We start from the raw sequence: 14,757 nt of genomic DNA on the forward strand, positions 1-14,757 counted from the left end.
GTAAGCGAGCTAGCTGAAGTGTTTGCTGACATCTTCAACTGCTCCCTGCTTCAGTCTAAGATCCCCCCATGTTTTAAAGAAGGCAACGATAATCCCAGTGACGAAGAAGAGTAAGGTGGCATGCCTGAATGACTATCAACCTGTGGCTCTGACATCAATTGCTATGAAGTGCTTCGAGCGATTGGTTATGGTACACATCAATCATAGCCTACCAGCCAACCTTGACGCTTTGCAATTCGCCTATCAGAGCAACAGGTCAATGGCAGATGCCATCTCTCTGGCACTACATTCCTCCTTGGAATACCTGGAGAATAAAGACGCATATGTAAGGCTCCTTTTCATTGACTACAGCTCTGCCTTTAATACCATCATTACAAATAACCTGATTCCTAAGCTCCGGAACCTAGGTCTTAGCATTCAGATCTGCAGCTAGATCTCCAACTTCCTCACAGACAGGACACAGGCTGTAAAAATAGGGGACAAGCTGTCCTCTACAATCACTCTGAGCACTGGTGCCCCACAAGGCTGTGTACTCAGCCCCCTGCTATACTCAATGTACACCCATGATTGTGTAGCCAAGTTTCCATCAAACTCAATATATAGGTTTGCTGATTACACCACAAGTGTAGGCCGTATCTCGGGTAATGAGTTTGAGTACAGAGAGGAAATAAAGAACCTGTTGGAATGGTGCGAAGACAATAACCTATCCCTCAATGTCAGCAAAACGAAGGAATTGGTTGTTGACTTCAGAAGGAGTAGCGGACCGCATGAACCCATCTACATCGGTGCTGTGCAGGAACAGGTCAAAAGCTTTAAGTTCCTCAGGGTCAATATCACAAATGAATTGACTTGGTCTAACCAAGCAGAGTCTACTACCAAGAAGGCTCACCAGCACCTTTACTTCCTGAGAAAGTTGAAGAAATTTGGCCTGTCCCCTAAAACCCTCACTAATTTTTATAGACGCACCGTAGAAAGCATTCTTCTAGGGTGCATCACAACCTGGTATGGAAGTTGTCCTGTCCAAGACTGGAAGAAGCTGCAGAAGATCGTGAACACAGCCCAGTATATCACACAAACCAATCTTTCGTCCTTGGACTCACTTTACACTGCACGCTGTTGGAGCAGTGCTGCCAGGATAATCAACGACATGACCCACCCAGCCAACACACTTTTTGTCCCTCTTCCTTCTGAGAGAAGGTTCAGGAGTTTGAAGACTCGTACGGCCAGATTTGGGAACAGCTTCTTTCCAACTGTGATAAGATCACTGAATGGATCTTGACCTGGATCTGGGCCATATCTTCCAAATACCTGGATCTGTCTCTCGGTTTTTTTTTTGCACTACCTTACTTTCCCTTTTCTATTTTTTTTAATTTATGATTTATAATTTAAATTTTTATTATACTTACTATCGATTTGTACTCCAGGGAGCGCAAAGCGCAGAATGAAATATTGCCGTGATGATTGTACGCTCTACCATCAATTGTTTGGTGACAATAAAGTAAGTAAGTCCGACTTTTCTTGACCTCATGGATTCCTGCACAACACGCCTTCTTGTTGGAGACTGCCTCTCTAAGATCCCCCAAGGTCATATGCATTGTCTTGAGTAATATTATCTATCCATTGTAGCCTCTGTCACCCTCAACTTCTTTTACCTTCTGTTTCACCTAACATGAGAGTCTTCTCCAAGGAATCCTGTCTTACAATGTGGCCAAGATATTTGAGCTTTTATCTTATAATCAAGCCTCCTGGTGGGCAATCTGTCTGCATTTCTTCAAGTATTGACTTGCTGGATCTTCTTGCTGTCCAGTGAAATCTTAACACCTTCCTCCAGCATCCCAAGTTCAAAGGTGTCGATTCTTTTGTATTCAGCAATGCTGATAGTCCAGCTCTCACAGCCATACATCAAAACTGGAAATACCATAGGTTTGACTATATGGATCTCTGTAGACAATGTTATGTCTCTGCTCTTCAGTATTTTATCTAAATTTCCCATTGCTGCCCTCCCCAGAAGTAAGTACCATTTAATTTTGTGGCTGCAGTTACCACCTACAGAAATGTTTGAACCAAGGAAGACAAAATCCGTCACTGCTTCCAATTCCTTTCCATTTATTACCATGGAGTTAATAGGCTGGTCGACATAATCTAGGTTTTCTTAATACTGAGCAACAAGCCAGCTTTTGCATTTTCTTCTTCCACTTTGACTAGCTTCCTCAGATCCTCACTTTCAGCCATTAGATTAGTATCATCTGCATTCCTGAGGTTGTTAATATTTCATCCAGCAATTTTGATTTCAACCTTTGAGTCCTCTTGATCAGCATTCCTCATGATATGTTCAGCATATAGATTAAACAAGTAGGGTGACAGTATGCAGCCTTGTTGTACTCCTTTCCCAATTTTGAACTAGTTGTTGTTCCATGTTCAGTTCTAAATGTTTTACTGTAAGTTACAATAAAAAATAATAAATAGTGCAAAATATAAATTTATTAGAAATGGAGAGGAAACAAGTTCTGCTGTTTGTAAAATATTGCGTGTAGTGTAAACGTCCGTAATGGCGGGAAGAGAGACCCCGATGATCTTCTCAGCTGACCTCACTATCTGCTGCAGGGTCTTGCGATCCGAGATGGTGCAATTTTCGTACCGGACAGTGATGCAGCTGCTCAGGATGCTCTCAATACAACCTGTCAAATGTGATGAGGATGGGCGGTGGGAGATGGGAGTTTCCTCAGCCTTCGCAGAAAGTAGAGATGCTGCTGGGCTTTCTTTGCTATGGAGCTGGTGTTGAGGGACCAGGTGAGATTCTCCGCCAGGTGAATACCGAGAAATATGGTGCTCTTTACAATCTCTACCGAAGAACTGATGTTCAGCGGTGAATGGTCACTCTGTGTCCTCCTGAAGTCAACAACCATCTCTTTTGCTTTGTTCACATTCAGAGACAGGTTGTTGGGTTTGCACCAAGTGAGACAGACAGGAACAGGGCAAATAATTAAAATAAAACTTTGACACAATTTTAAGAAACACCTTAAAGGAGGAAAGTGAAGAGATTAAGAGGATTAGGAAGAGAACTGACAGTTAGCACAAAGATCAATTAAATTAGGGGATAACCCAAAGATTAGCATTGAAGAATCAGCAAATATCTCAAGAAGATTGAACAAACTAGTGCATGGAATGATTTGAAAACAAGGATGAGAAGGCAGCTACATACTGATGAGCAAATCTCAAACCTGCAAGTCTGCTCACAGAACTGGATTGTGTTGGGATGAAATCAATCTACATAGAAAAAATTATCATTTTGTTTATCAGGAAATTTTAGGAATAAAATATCTCTGCCAACTTAAAATATTCCATCTGTGTAAAGCATCCTTAAACTTTAAACCTTACTTAAAATTTTAAAAGCCATTCATTCATCCAAGCTTACCTTCATTTATTTTTGACATATCCACATTAGCATTGTTAAGCTGCAAGGTGGCCTGTAAAGCAGGAAGTAGTTGCCGCAAAAGATTTGGATCCTGAAGCAAAGGAGGAAGAGGTGACTGAGGAACAGGCGAAACAGGAACAGTAGATGTAGTGGCCGATGGTGTCTGAGAAGCTGGAGTCATTCCGGAGGATGAAGATGAAGGAGTAGCACATGAATGAGACGTTGGCTTCTCCACTGAGGTTGTTTCTGATGAAGAAGGGGAAGGGGAAAGTCATCAAAATATGGCATCACAAACAGAAGCTAAAGAAAAACATGAGAGCAAAGTCACATTATTCCCAAATGTTTTAATAGTGTACAATGTTATCATAATTCTCAGGTTCCGAGGAAGATCCTCCAAATTTAATGGAGGTTATGGATTGGAGAGTGTGGTGTGTGGTTAAGGCATTGGACTAGCGATCTGAAGGTTGTGAGTTCAAGCCCCAGCCGAGGCAGTGTGTTGTATCCTTGAGCAAGGCACTTAACCACACATTACTCCAGTCCACCCAAATGAAAATGTACGTACCAGCAAAATGCTGGGGGTTAACCTTACGATAGACTGGAGTCCTATCCGGTGGAGGGGGGGGGGGGGGGTGAGTTTCGTACTCTCAATCACTTCAAGCCACGGAAACAGGCATAAGCACTGGCCTGATGAGCCTTTAAGGCTTGGGACAGACTTTAACTTAACTATGGATTGGAGAGATTTTCAACTTACAATAGGATACAACAAAAGTATGTCAGAAAATATGTTACATACAAAGAAATTTCTCTGAAGAAATTAAATAAAGCTCTAATTGACCAGTATTACATTGTCCCTTTAATTCCACGTTCTTTTTGGATCAAGCTGGTTCAGGCTCAGGCTCAGGCTCAGTTACAACTCAACAGACTTGTGTGGCAAAGTGGAATCAATAACACATAAAAGTATTACTTAAAACAGTTCAAAGTTAGAATTGTTCTTTTTGCAGAAATCCCAGAAAGACAAATGTTGCATACCAACAGTGATACACAGAAACCAAGTAGAGAAAAGCAAAAAGTTTTTTTTACCAACATCTAAAATAAATGAATCCACTGAATATAACTCATGGCAACACTGCAATTATTTAACCATTTTCCAATTAAGCTTTTCGTTTGCTGTGATGAAAATTAGAAAATAAAACCAGGATATACAAAGCCTTCCCTACTTACCAAAGTGAGAATTGATTAATTCAAAACTGTTTAGTAGGAGGGGACAATAGTTAATTCAATTATTTGTATATAGTAAAAATATATAGTAAAAATGAGACGACGTTTTTCCAGACCATGGTGTTACATGATCCAGTACAAAAACTAGACTGGACTATGTAAAAAAAAAACAAACAACACAGAGAAGGCTACACTAGACTACAGACCTACACAGGACTGCATAAAGTGCACAAAAACAGTGCAGGTATTACAATAAATAAAAAACAGGACAAAAGGGCAATGTGTCAGTCCAGGCTCTGGGTACTGAGGAGTCTGATAGCTTGGGGGAAGAAAGTGTTATATATTCTGGTCGTGAGAGCCCAAATGCTTCGGAGCCTTTTCCCAGACGGCAGGAGGGAGAAGAGATTGTATGAGGGGTGCATGGGGTCCTTCATAATGCTGTTTCCTTTGCGGATGCAGCGTGTAGTGTAATTGTCCGTGATGGTGGGAAGAGAGACCCCGATGATCTTCTCAGCTGACCTCACTATCCGCTGCAGGGTCTTGCGATCCGAGATGGTGCAATTTCCGAACCAGGCATTGATGCAGCTGCTCAGGATGCTCTCACAACAACCCCTGTAGAATGTGATGAGGACGGGGGGTGGGAGATGGACTTTCCTCAGCCTTCACAGAAAGTAGAGACACTGCTGGGCTTTCTTTGCTAGGGAGCTGGTGTTGAGAGACCAGGTGAGATTCTCCGCTAGGTGAACACCAAGAAATTTGGTGCTCTTAATGATCTCTACCGAGGAGCCGTCCATGTTCAGCAGGGAGTGGTCGCTCCATGCCCTCCTGAAGTCAACAACCATCTCTTTTATTTTGTTCACATTAAGAGACAGTTTGTTGGTTCTGCACCAATCCATTAGCCGCTGCACCTCCTCACTGTAAGCTGACTCGTCGTTCTTGCTGATGAGACCAACCACGGCCGTGTCATCGGCGAACTTGATGATGTGGATCGAGCTGTGTGTTGCAGGACAGTCGTGGGTCAGCAGAGTGAACAGCAGTGGACTGAGCACGCAACCCTGGGGAGCCCCTGTGCGCAGTGTGATGGTGTTGGAGATGCTGCTCCTGATCCGGACTGACTGAAGACTCCCAGTCAGGAAGTCTAGGATCCATTTGCAGAGGGAGGTGTTCAGGCCCAATAGGCTCAGCTTTCCAATCAGTTTCTGATGGATGTTTGTGTTGAATGCTGAAGTCTATGAACAGCATCCGAACGTATGTGTCTCTTTTGTCCAGGTGGGTTAGGGCCAGGTGGAGGGTGGTGGCAATGGTGTCATCTCTTGAGCAGTTGGGACGGTACGCAAACTGCAGGGGGACCAGTGAGGGGGGCAGCAGGGTCTTGATATGCTTCATGATGAGCCTCTTGAAACACTTCATGATGATGGATGTAAGTGCAACGGGACAGTAGTCATTTAGGCAGGACACTGAAGACTTTTTCGGCACGGGGATGATGGTGGCAGTCTTGAAGCACGTTGGAACCATGGCGCTGCTCAGGGAGATGTTGAAGATGTCAGTGAGAACATCTGCTACCTGGTCTGCACTCCTCTGAGCACTCTACCAGGGATGTTGTCTGGTCCAGCAGCCTTCCGTGGGTTGACCCTGCACAGGGTTCTTCTCACATCAGCCACGGTGAGACATAGCACCTGGTCATTTGTAGGAGGGGTGGACCTCCTCGCTGCCATGTCATTTTCCACCTCAAACCGGGCGCAGTTATTCAGCACATCTGGGAGGGAAGCATCACCTGCACAGTCAGGTGGTGTTGTCCTGTCGTTGGTGATGTCCTGGATGCCCTTCCACATGCGCCGTGTGTCGCTGCTGTCCTGGACGTGGCTGTGGATTAGCTGGGTGTGTGCACTCTTTGCCCCTCTGACGACTCGGGACAGTTTGGCCCTTGCTGTTGTTAGGGCTGCCTTGTCGCCTGCTCTGAAGGCGGAGTCGCGGGTCCTCAGCAGCGCACACACCTCCGCGGTCATCCATGGCTTCTGGTTGGCACGTACAGTGATGGTCTTGGACAGAGTAACATCATCAATGCACTTGCTGATGTAGCTGGTCACCGATGCTGTGTACTCCTCTAAGTTGGTAGAGTCGTCATTGGTTGCAGCCTCCCTGAACATGCGCCAGTCAGCGTGCTCAAAGCAGTCTTGAAGAGCAGAGATGGCTCCTGCTTCTGAACTGGTCTGGAGTGCCTGACGAGTGGTTTGTATGCTGGGATACAGACAAGAGGGTCCAAAAATGGGATTTATCCAACTGAGGACCGAGGAACTAGCCTGGACAGAAACTACATCTTTAAGGAACATTTTATGATGAGCATTCTCACTTAGGAACACCAAATAATGGAACACAAGGTAAGATTTCTCACACTACTGATCCATCTTCATTGAAGACAAATTTAAAACCCCATTTTCTGGGATGTAGTAATTGCTGACAAGTCTAGCATTTACTGCCTACCTCAATAAACTTTGAGCAGTTGGTGGTGAGCCACCTCGTAAAACTGCTGGTGGACTTCTGCAAAAGGCACCTGCATAAATGGAATTTAGTAGGGAGTTCCAGGATTTTAGACAGTACAATTCAAGAAGTTTATTTTAAGGGCCAACTTATAGGTGTTTCCATGTACTAGTTGTGCGTGTCCTTGATGGTGGTGTTCACAAGTTTGAGAAGTATAATTGAGCAGCTACGGTCAACAGCTGACATTCATTTTCTAGCAAATACTGCAGAATTGACGATGGAGATAATGTCAGGATGGTGACATGATAATGTAAATCAAATAGACTGCTTTATCCTGAAGGGCACTGAGCTTTATGAGTATTACTGCATTCATTACAAGCAAATGAACAGTATTTTTGTCTTCTACATTGTAAAAAAAGATTTGGGATGTTAAGAGCAGAATTAAATACCACAACAAACAAAAGGTTCATCAGGTCACAGTAATTGTGGCTGGGTCAGATAGGCTTCTATACACCAGTAAATATCCAGAATATTGATGGCCAGGGTCCCACAAATTGTACAAATATTAAATGTGGGTGGTTAGTTTCTCACTTCATGGAGATGCTCATTGCCTGGCAGTTCAGTGGCATCCAGCCTCATCCTTGTGTTGGAAAAAAGGTCACCAATGAAGCACTGAAGATAGGAAGGTACTGCACAATGATCTGAGAAAATCTGGCAGAGTCTCCTGCATTAATCTCCAATAACTATATCCATATTTGTTCTACAGGTACAAATGCATGTTCATCTCTTTTGCATTTGGCTCCCCGATCGCACACCATGGATATATGTTATCGAGAAACCAGTTCATATTTACACCAAAGCTTTGTTGAGGCTGGAACCAAATGGTTCTCACAAAACTTCAGGTACCCAAAATAGATTATTGACAAATAAAATTTGATGATACTGATTAAGCTGACTAGGTGAAAATTAGCTGGATTCCAATGGCATTATTTAAGGACAGAACTAATTTTCTGCACCGGAACTGTGTCTGCAGTGGAACAGTTACTAAATGCACAGATAATTCTGGATCCAAATTCTTGATATCACACAGAGTAAATCAAAATAGCTGAAGAATAGCTTGTATTATGATAGACCTTAAAGAAACATGTCATTCACTTAGTATTTCTGGCTGAACACTGATGAATGTACTTCAGCATTGTCTTTATTAAACTGCACTTAACAGCACCAAAGACAGAGATGCTCTGGCCTCTTCAACAATATTGCAGATTAGCAGTCCAACCTGGTAGTCTGCAGATATCTGATCTGATCTATTGGTTGTTGGTTCATTTAACTTGAACTTTTGCATATTATTTAACAACTTTATGGTCCATATTTGTAGATGAGTATGATCCCACAAAATAATTCAGTCTTCCTGATCTGCTAAGTGACAGATCTGAGGCACTCTGGTGACCAAAAAAGTTATAAGAGGTCCAGGCACATCTCTGGAAAGCCATCTCAGAGGTAAAGTGGCTATTCAGGACTAAACATGAATCAATGAAGGATGCTCAGCAGTTGTGGCAGGACTCGAATGCTATTACCTCTTATTAAGTAAAATCAAGTGACATAAGCAGCAAAAGGGCTTCACCTTGGACTTCCGGGAAGATGGCGACTGCTTAGCTGCTTCGAACTTTTGTTCCGTTATTTTCGCTATCTTTGCACTAAATGTCTCCATTTTTTTAAACCTTAGTTAGGAACTTTATTTCAATTCTTTCATTTGCCTGTGAACACATCTACCTTACAATGTCTAACAAGAGTTCTAAAACCAGGAGAAAGGAAGTTGCCGCTCTGCCTTCCGAGACCCTCGCTGCGCTGGAACAGCACCGAGATGATATTTTAAAGGAATTTAGAACCGCTTTCAAACAGTTGGAAGTCAAATTGGATCGGATCAACGATAGAGTGGACGAACATGCTGAACATTTATCTCGTAGTGATTCGACTTCTGAAGATTTAGAAAGTCGTGTTCGATACTTGGAGTCTCTCTGTTCCAGCCTAGAAGAAAAAAATAATAAACTCCTTTCCAAAATGGTGGATTTCAAAAATCGGAGCAGACGCTGTAACCTTCGAATTCTTGGGTTGCCAGAGGCCACCGAACAGGGATCAACCGTGAAGTTTTTCGCCGAGTTTCCCTGTGAGATATTCAGGGAAGATTTGCTTCCGAACCAGCCTGAGCTCGAAAGGGCACACAGGGTCCACGCTCCCCCTGGAATTCTGGGCTCCCGCCCGCGACCTGCAATTTTGTGCTTTCATCAATACCAGGTAAAACACCGTCTGATTATGGAGGCACGTCGCAGAGGTACTTTTACTTTCCAAAACACAGCCATTCGCTTTGTGGAGGATTTTGCACCTCAGATCTTAAAGATGCGCGCTGAATTTAAAGGCGTAATGAAAGTGCTTTTTGATCGTGGTTTTAGACCCTCGCTTCGCAATCCTGCTGTTTTACGAATCACGCTTAGTACTGGAAAATATAAGTGGTTTAAGTCGGTGAAGGAGGCTGAGGCATTTGTTGCAAGTCTTCCGGCTATCCAGCCATCTTCAGAACCCGATTGGACCTCCTAAAATGGTGGATAAGTACTTCTCGTAGTAAAATTACTTTTTCCGGACTCAGACTTCACTTGAATCACTCAGTCATTATTTACTGAAACTCTAAGGGTTGTTGACAATCTCTCCCTGGATTTCGTGTGTCTTTTTTTTAAATAGACATTCTGTGCTTAATGTTTCCCTATGGACGTTAAATAGTACTTGTGTAATCTATCTTATTCTTGTATAACTTTATCTATAGAGTTCTACAATTGACTCTAACTTGTTTTGGAGGTTTGAAGTCTTTATCGAAGGTCTCCCTGTTTGTTGGTTCACAGTTTAACTGCTGATTATTTTTTAATTTTTTTTATTTTTTTCCCCACTTTTTTTTAAATTTTTGATTTTTTTCCCTCTCTGTAAATGGTTGATAAGTACTCTTCCTGAATCTATAATTTTCCCCTTCCTCCTTTTCTTTTCTTCCTTTTTTTCCCCTTTTTCATCCTTTATTCTTCCATAATTTTTCGCGGGTAGGTTAGTTTTGGTTTTCTTCCGATTTTCTCTGTATTGTTTTATATTTCTGCAGAAGATGTTCCAATTTGTAGTTATGTTTTCTAGTGCATAAACTAGTTACTATTTGCTATAATATTTATACGGAACTGCTGTTAATGACACAGATCTGGAAGTTATATTTGGGTTAATTTTTTTGGTAGAGCTAGCTGCTTTTTTTGGTAGCCGTCTAGTTTTGGGTTGTGTGGGTGGGGTGGATTTTCCAGTTCCAACATCATTCACTGTATTTATTGTTTTTCTTTATTGCTCAGGACATGTTTATGTTTTGATTTTACGAATCTATGTTTATATTTCTGCTCCCAGACTGCTATTGTATTGCTTGACTCTTTATATGCCTGTTGCCTTTTATGCATTAGTAATTGATAATGGCTAGTGCACTTCAATTCGTGAGCTGGAATGTAAAGGGATTGAATCACCCTGTTAAAAGGAGGAAGGTATTCTCACATATTAGACAACTCAAAGCTGACATTGCTTTCCTTCAAGAAACTCATATTCGTTGTTTTGATAACTCCCGGCTTCTGTCAAAGTGGGCGGGTCAGCATTTTCATTCATCCTTTGCCGCTAAAGCTGGGGGGGGGGGGTCTCCATCCTTATTAACTCAAATATTTCGTTTGAACTCCATAATAAAATATCTGATACAAATGGCCGTTTTATTATTGTTTCTGGTAAACTATATAACACTGAAGTTGTACTAGCAAACCTGTATGCCCCCAATTTTGATGATGTTAATTTTTTTGAACGTTTTTTTCCCTCACTACCAGACTTAAACTCATACTCTCTTATACTTCAACTGTGGGTTAGATCCTAATCTGGATCGATCGTCCTCTGTTACCAGATCACCTACTAAATCTGCCTTAGCTATCCAATCGTTTCTCCCTAATTTTGGTATCTCTGATATATGGCGTTTCCTTCATCCTACTGAGAGAGATTATTCTTTTCTTTCACATGTTCACCATACCTTCACTAGAATTGACTATTTCTTACTCGATAACCAACTTATTCCATTTGCCTACTCTTGTGAGTATCAGAGTATATTGATTTCTGACCATGCCCCAATTACTCTCTCTTTAAACTTTCCTGGTCTCCCTCAGAGGAATAAACACTGGCGGTTTGATTCAACTTTATTATCCGATGATGATTTTCTTAAATTTATTAAGAATCAGATAATCTTTTATGTTAACACTAATAGATCACCTGAAGTGTCATCCCAGATTGTCTGGGATGTCATGAAAGCATAACTGAGGGGTCAAATAATCTCTTACACAGCAAATCTCAACAGAAGATCCTGTGCAGACCTATTAGACCTCATTAACCAGATTAAAGAACTGGATCAACTATATGCTCAAACTAAGAACCCTGAACTATATAAGAAGCGTGTAGAACTCCAAACTAAATTTAATCTTCTGTCTACTCAACCTGTCAAACGCCAACTTCTCGAAAGCAAGAGTCGCTTTTACATTCATGGGGATAAGTCTGGTAAATTTCTAGCCAATCAGCTGAGGCGCTCCAAAGCCAAACAACATATTACAAAGATCCGGAAGGAGAATGGAGACTTTACATCGGATCATTTGGAAATTAATGATGCATTTAAAAATTTTTATTCCCGGCTTTATTCCTCTGAATCTTTGAATGACAATATCTCTGTTGATCAATTTTTAAATAATCTGAGTATTCCTTCACTTTCATCTGATTTTAAAGCCAAACTTAATGCGCCTATATCATCAGAAGCAATTTCTTTTGCAATTTCTGCACTGCCCTCAGGGAAATCTCCTGGACCTGAAGGGTTCCCTGTAGAATTTTATAAGTCATTCTCTTCACTTCTTTCTCCTCAGTTACTTTCAGTATTATCTGACTCGTTTAATTACGGCAAATTGCCACCCTCTTTTAATGAGGCATCTATTATTCTCCTATTAAAAAAGGGTAAAGACCCAACAGAGTGTTCCTCGTATAGGCCGATTTCTTTACCCAATGTTGATGTAAAGATCTTAGCTAAAGTTTTGGCTTATAGAATAAAAACCATTATTCCCTCTATTATCTCTGATGACCAATCAGGTTTCATTAAAAAACCGTCTCCCTTTTTTTAACATTTGGCGTTTATTTAATATTTTATATTCACCCCCAACTGGGATTCCTGAATGTGTTATTTCCCTCGATGCGGAGAAAGCATTTGATCGTATAGAGTGGAACTACCTTTTTGCAGTCTTAGAAAAATTTGACCTCGGTCAAAGTTTCATCTCATGGATCAAATTGCTGTACCTGTTTCCTACTGCTTCTGTTTTAACTAATTTTCAGAAATCCCAGGTATTTAATCTCAAACGTGGCACCTGTCAGGGATGCCCCTAAGTCCCTTTCTCTTTGATTTGGCTATAGAACCTTTGGCGATAGCATTTCGAAATTGTCCTGAGTTGACCGGGATTTGGAGAGGGGGTGTTGAGCATAAAGTTTCTCTTTATGCTGATGACTTATTACTCTTTCTCTCAAATCCATCTACATCCTTACCACCAATGTTTTCACTTCTTGACCAGTTTAGCCAGATCTCTGGCTATAAACTTAATTAACGAAAGAGTGAACTTTTCCCAATTAGTAAAGAAGCACAAGAATTAACATTTCGTGATCTCCCTTTTAAAGTAGTCCATAATCAATTTACTTATCTTGGAATTACAGTCACAAGGAAGTTTAAAGATCTCTTTCGTGAAAACTTTGCCAATCTTTCATATACTATAAAACAGAGTCTGGTACAATGGTCACCTCTATCTATGTCTTTGGTAGGTCATATTAATGTTGTTAAAATGTATGTTCTCCCCAAATTTTTATACTTATTTCAATCTATCCCAATTTTTATTCCTAAATCTTTTTTCGTCTCCTTCGACTCTATTATTTTGTCATATCTGTGGAAGAATAAGCTCTCTAGAATTAGTAAAATCCATCTCCAAAAACCTAAAAAAGAGGGTGGCATGGCTTTACCTAACTTTTGTTTATATTATTGGGCAGCTAATATACATTGTGCTACCTTTTGGTCTTTTTTCCACGGCCAACCCGAGTGCCCTAATTGGGTGGCAATGGAGTTGAGCTCCACTAAAGAACTATCGATCTCTGCACTTCTTGGCTCTGCACTCCCTAGTAGTCTGTCCAGATTAATAGCTAATCCTCTTGTCAGACACACTTTGCGTATATGGGCTCAGTTTAGGAAATGTTATGGTTTCCATGGTTTTTCCGTTTCCAGCCCTGTTGTACATAATCACCTTTTCCTACCTACTACATACGATTCAGCATTCCATGTTTGGTATAAGAAGGGCATTAGGCATTTTGAAGATCTTTTCATTGATAATTGCTTCGCTTCTTTTCAGCAGCTCTCTGTTAAGTTCAATCTGCCCAATGCTCATTTTTTTTTTTAGGTATCTCCAAATTAGACACTTTATTGCTCCTTTAATTCCTAACTTTCCTGAAATGCCTGCGAAAAATGCTATGGACTTATTTCTTTCCATTAATCCACTAGGTAAAGGTTTAATATCAATTATTCGAGATAAGTTAGCAGCCTTATGACGGGCCCCTGTGGATAAAATTAAAATGGCATGGGAGCAGGATTTAAATATCTCCTTATCTGATGAGAGTTGGGACTCGATTCTCAAATCGGTTAACTCAACCTCTCTTTGTGTTCGCCATTGCCTTTTACAGTTTAAGATTGTTCATGGAGCCCATATGTCTAAATCTAAACTATCTCGATTCTACCCTAACATTAGTCCGCTTTGTGATAAATGCAAGAGGGGCGAGGCCTCTCTCATTCATATGTACTGGTTCTGTCCTAGCTTGGAGAAATTTTGGAAAGATGTCTTCACTACGTTATCGTATATTCTGAATCAGCACCCAGAACCAAACCCCTTAATTGCTTTGTTCGGTTTTTGGGGCGAGACAGATTTACGTCTGAGTCCGACCAAATGCTGAATATTATCCTTTGCCTCTCTCCTGGCTAGACGCTTGATCCTCCTTAGATGGAGAGATGTTGCCCCGCCCACTCATGCTCAATGGCTTAACAACATCATGGCCTGCTTGGACCTTGAAAAAATCCATTATTCAGTTCTTAATTCGGATTTAAAGTTTCATAAGGTCTGGGGACCTTTTATCAAGTACTTTCATAACCTTCCTCTTGACTAGGGTTTTTTTTCTTTTTTTCAGTCCCTTGCTTTCAGCTCCCTTTTTTTTTCTGGTAGTAGGCATTATTATCCTCTGTTGCTAAGTGTATTCACAGTCTGGGAGTTTGATTGTCCTGATTTATATTCTCTATATTGTGTTGTGGTTGGTCTGGAGTTTTTTTATTGTGTTGTGGGGTTGGGGGAGGATACTAAGTTTACTTGTCTTCAACTTAGGTGCTTTTTTTTTAAATAAAATTCTCTTTCTTTGTATCATATTGTCATTGCATGCTTAATTTTGCACTGTATTAATGTTCCTCATTCTGATTTGGGGTTTTTTTTAATTTGTAAAATGTATAAAAAAACTAATAAAAAAAAGGGGCTTCACTTTCTGAT

The 14,757-nt window shown here is 41.1% G+C and overlaps 1 protein-coding gene across 3 annotated transcripts in view; it reads right to left on the reverse strand.

The window, feature by feature from the left end:
* waca (WW domain containing adaptor with coiled-coil a) overlaps window positions 1-14,757 on the reverse strand; it is a 117,484-nt gene that overhangs the window by 42,652 nt on the left and 60,075 nt on the right. For all 3 annotated transcript variants that reach the window (XM_059972004.1, XM_059972006.1, XM_059972005.1), the window contains one exon: window positions 3,416-3,661. In XM_059972004.1, the coding sequence (XP_059827987.1) occupies window positions 3,416-3,661 (246 nt within the window). The remainder of the gene's footprint in view (window positions 1-3,415; window positions 3,662-14,757) is intronic.

Source organism: Hypanus sabinus, chromosome 6, assembly GCF_030144855.1.
Source record: "Hypanus sabinus isolate sHypSab1 chromosome 6, sHypSab1.hap1, whole genome shotgun sequence".
Classification (NCBI taxonomy): Eukaryota; Metazoa; Chordata; class Chondrichthyes; order Myliobatiformes; family Dasyatidae; genus Hypanus; species Hypanus sabinus.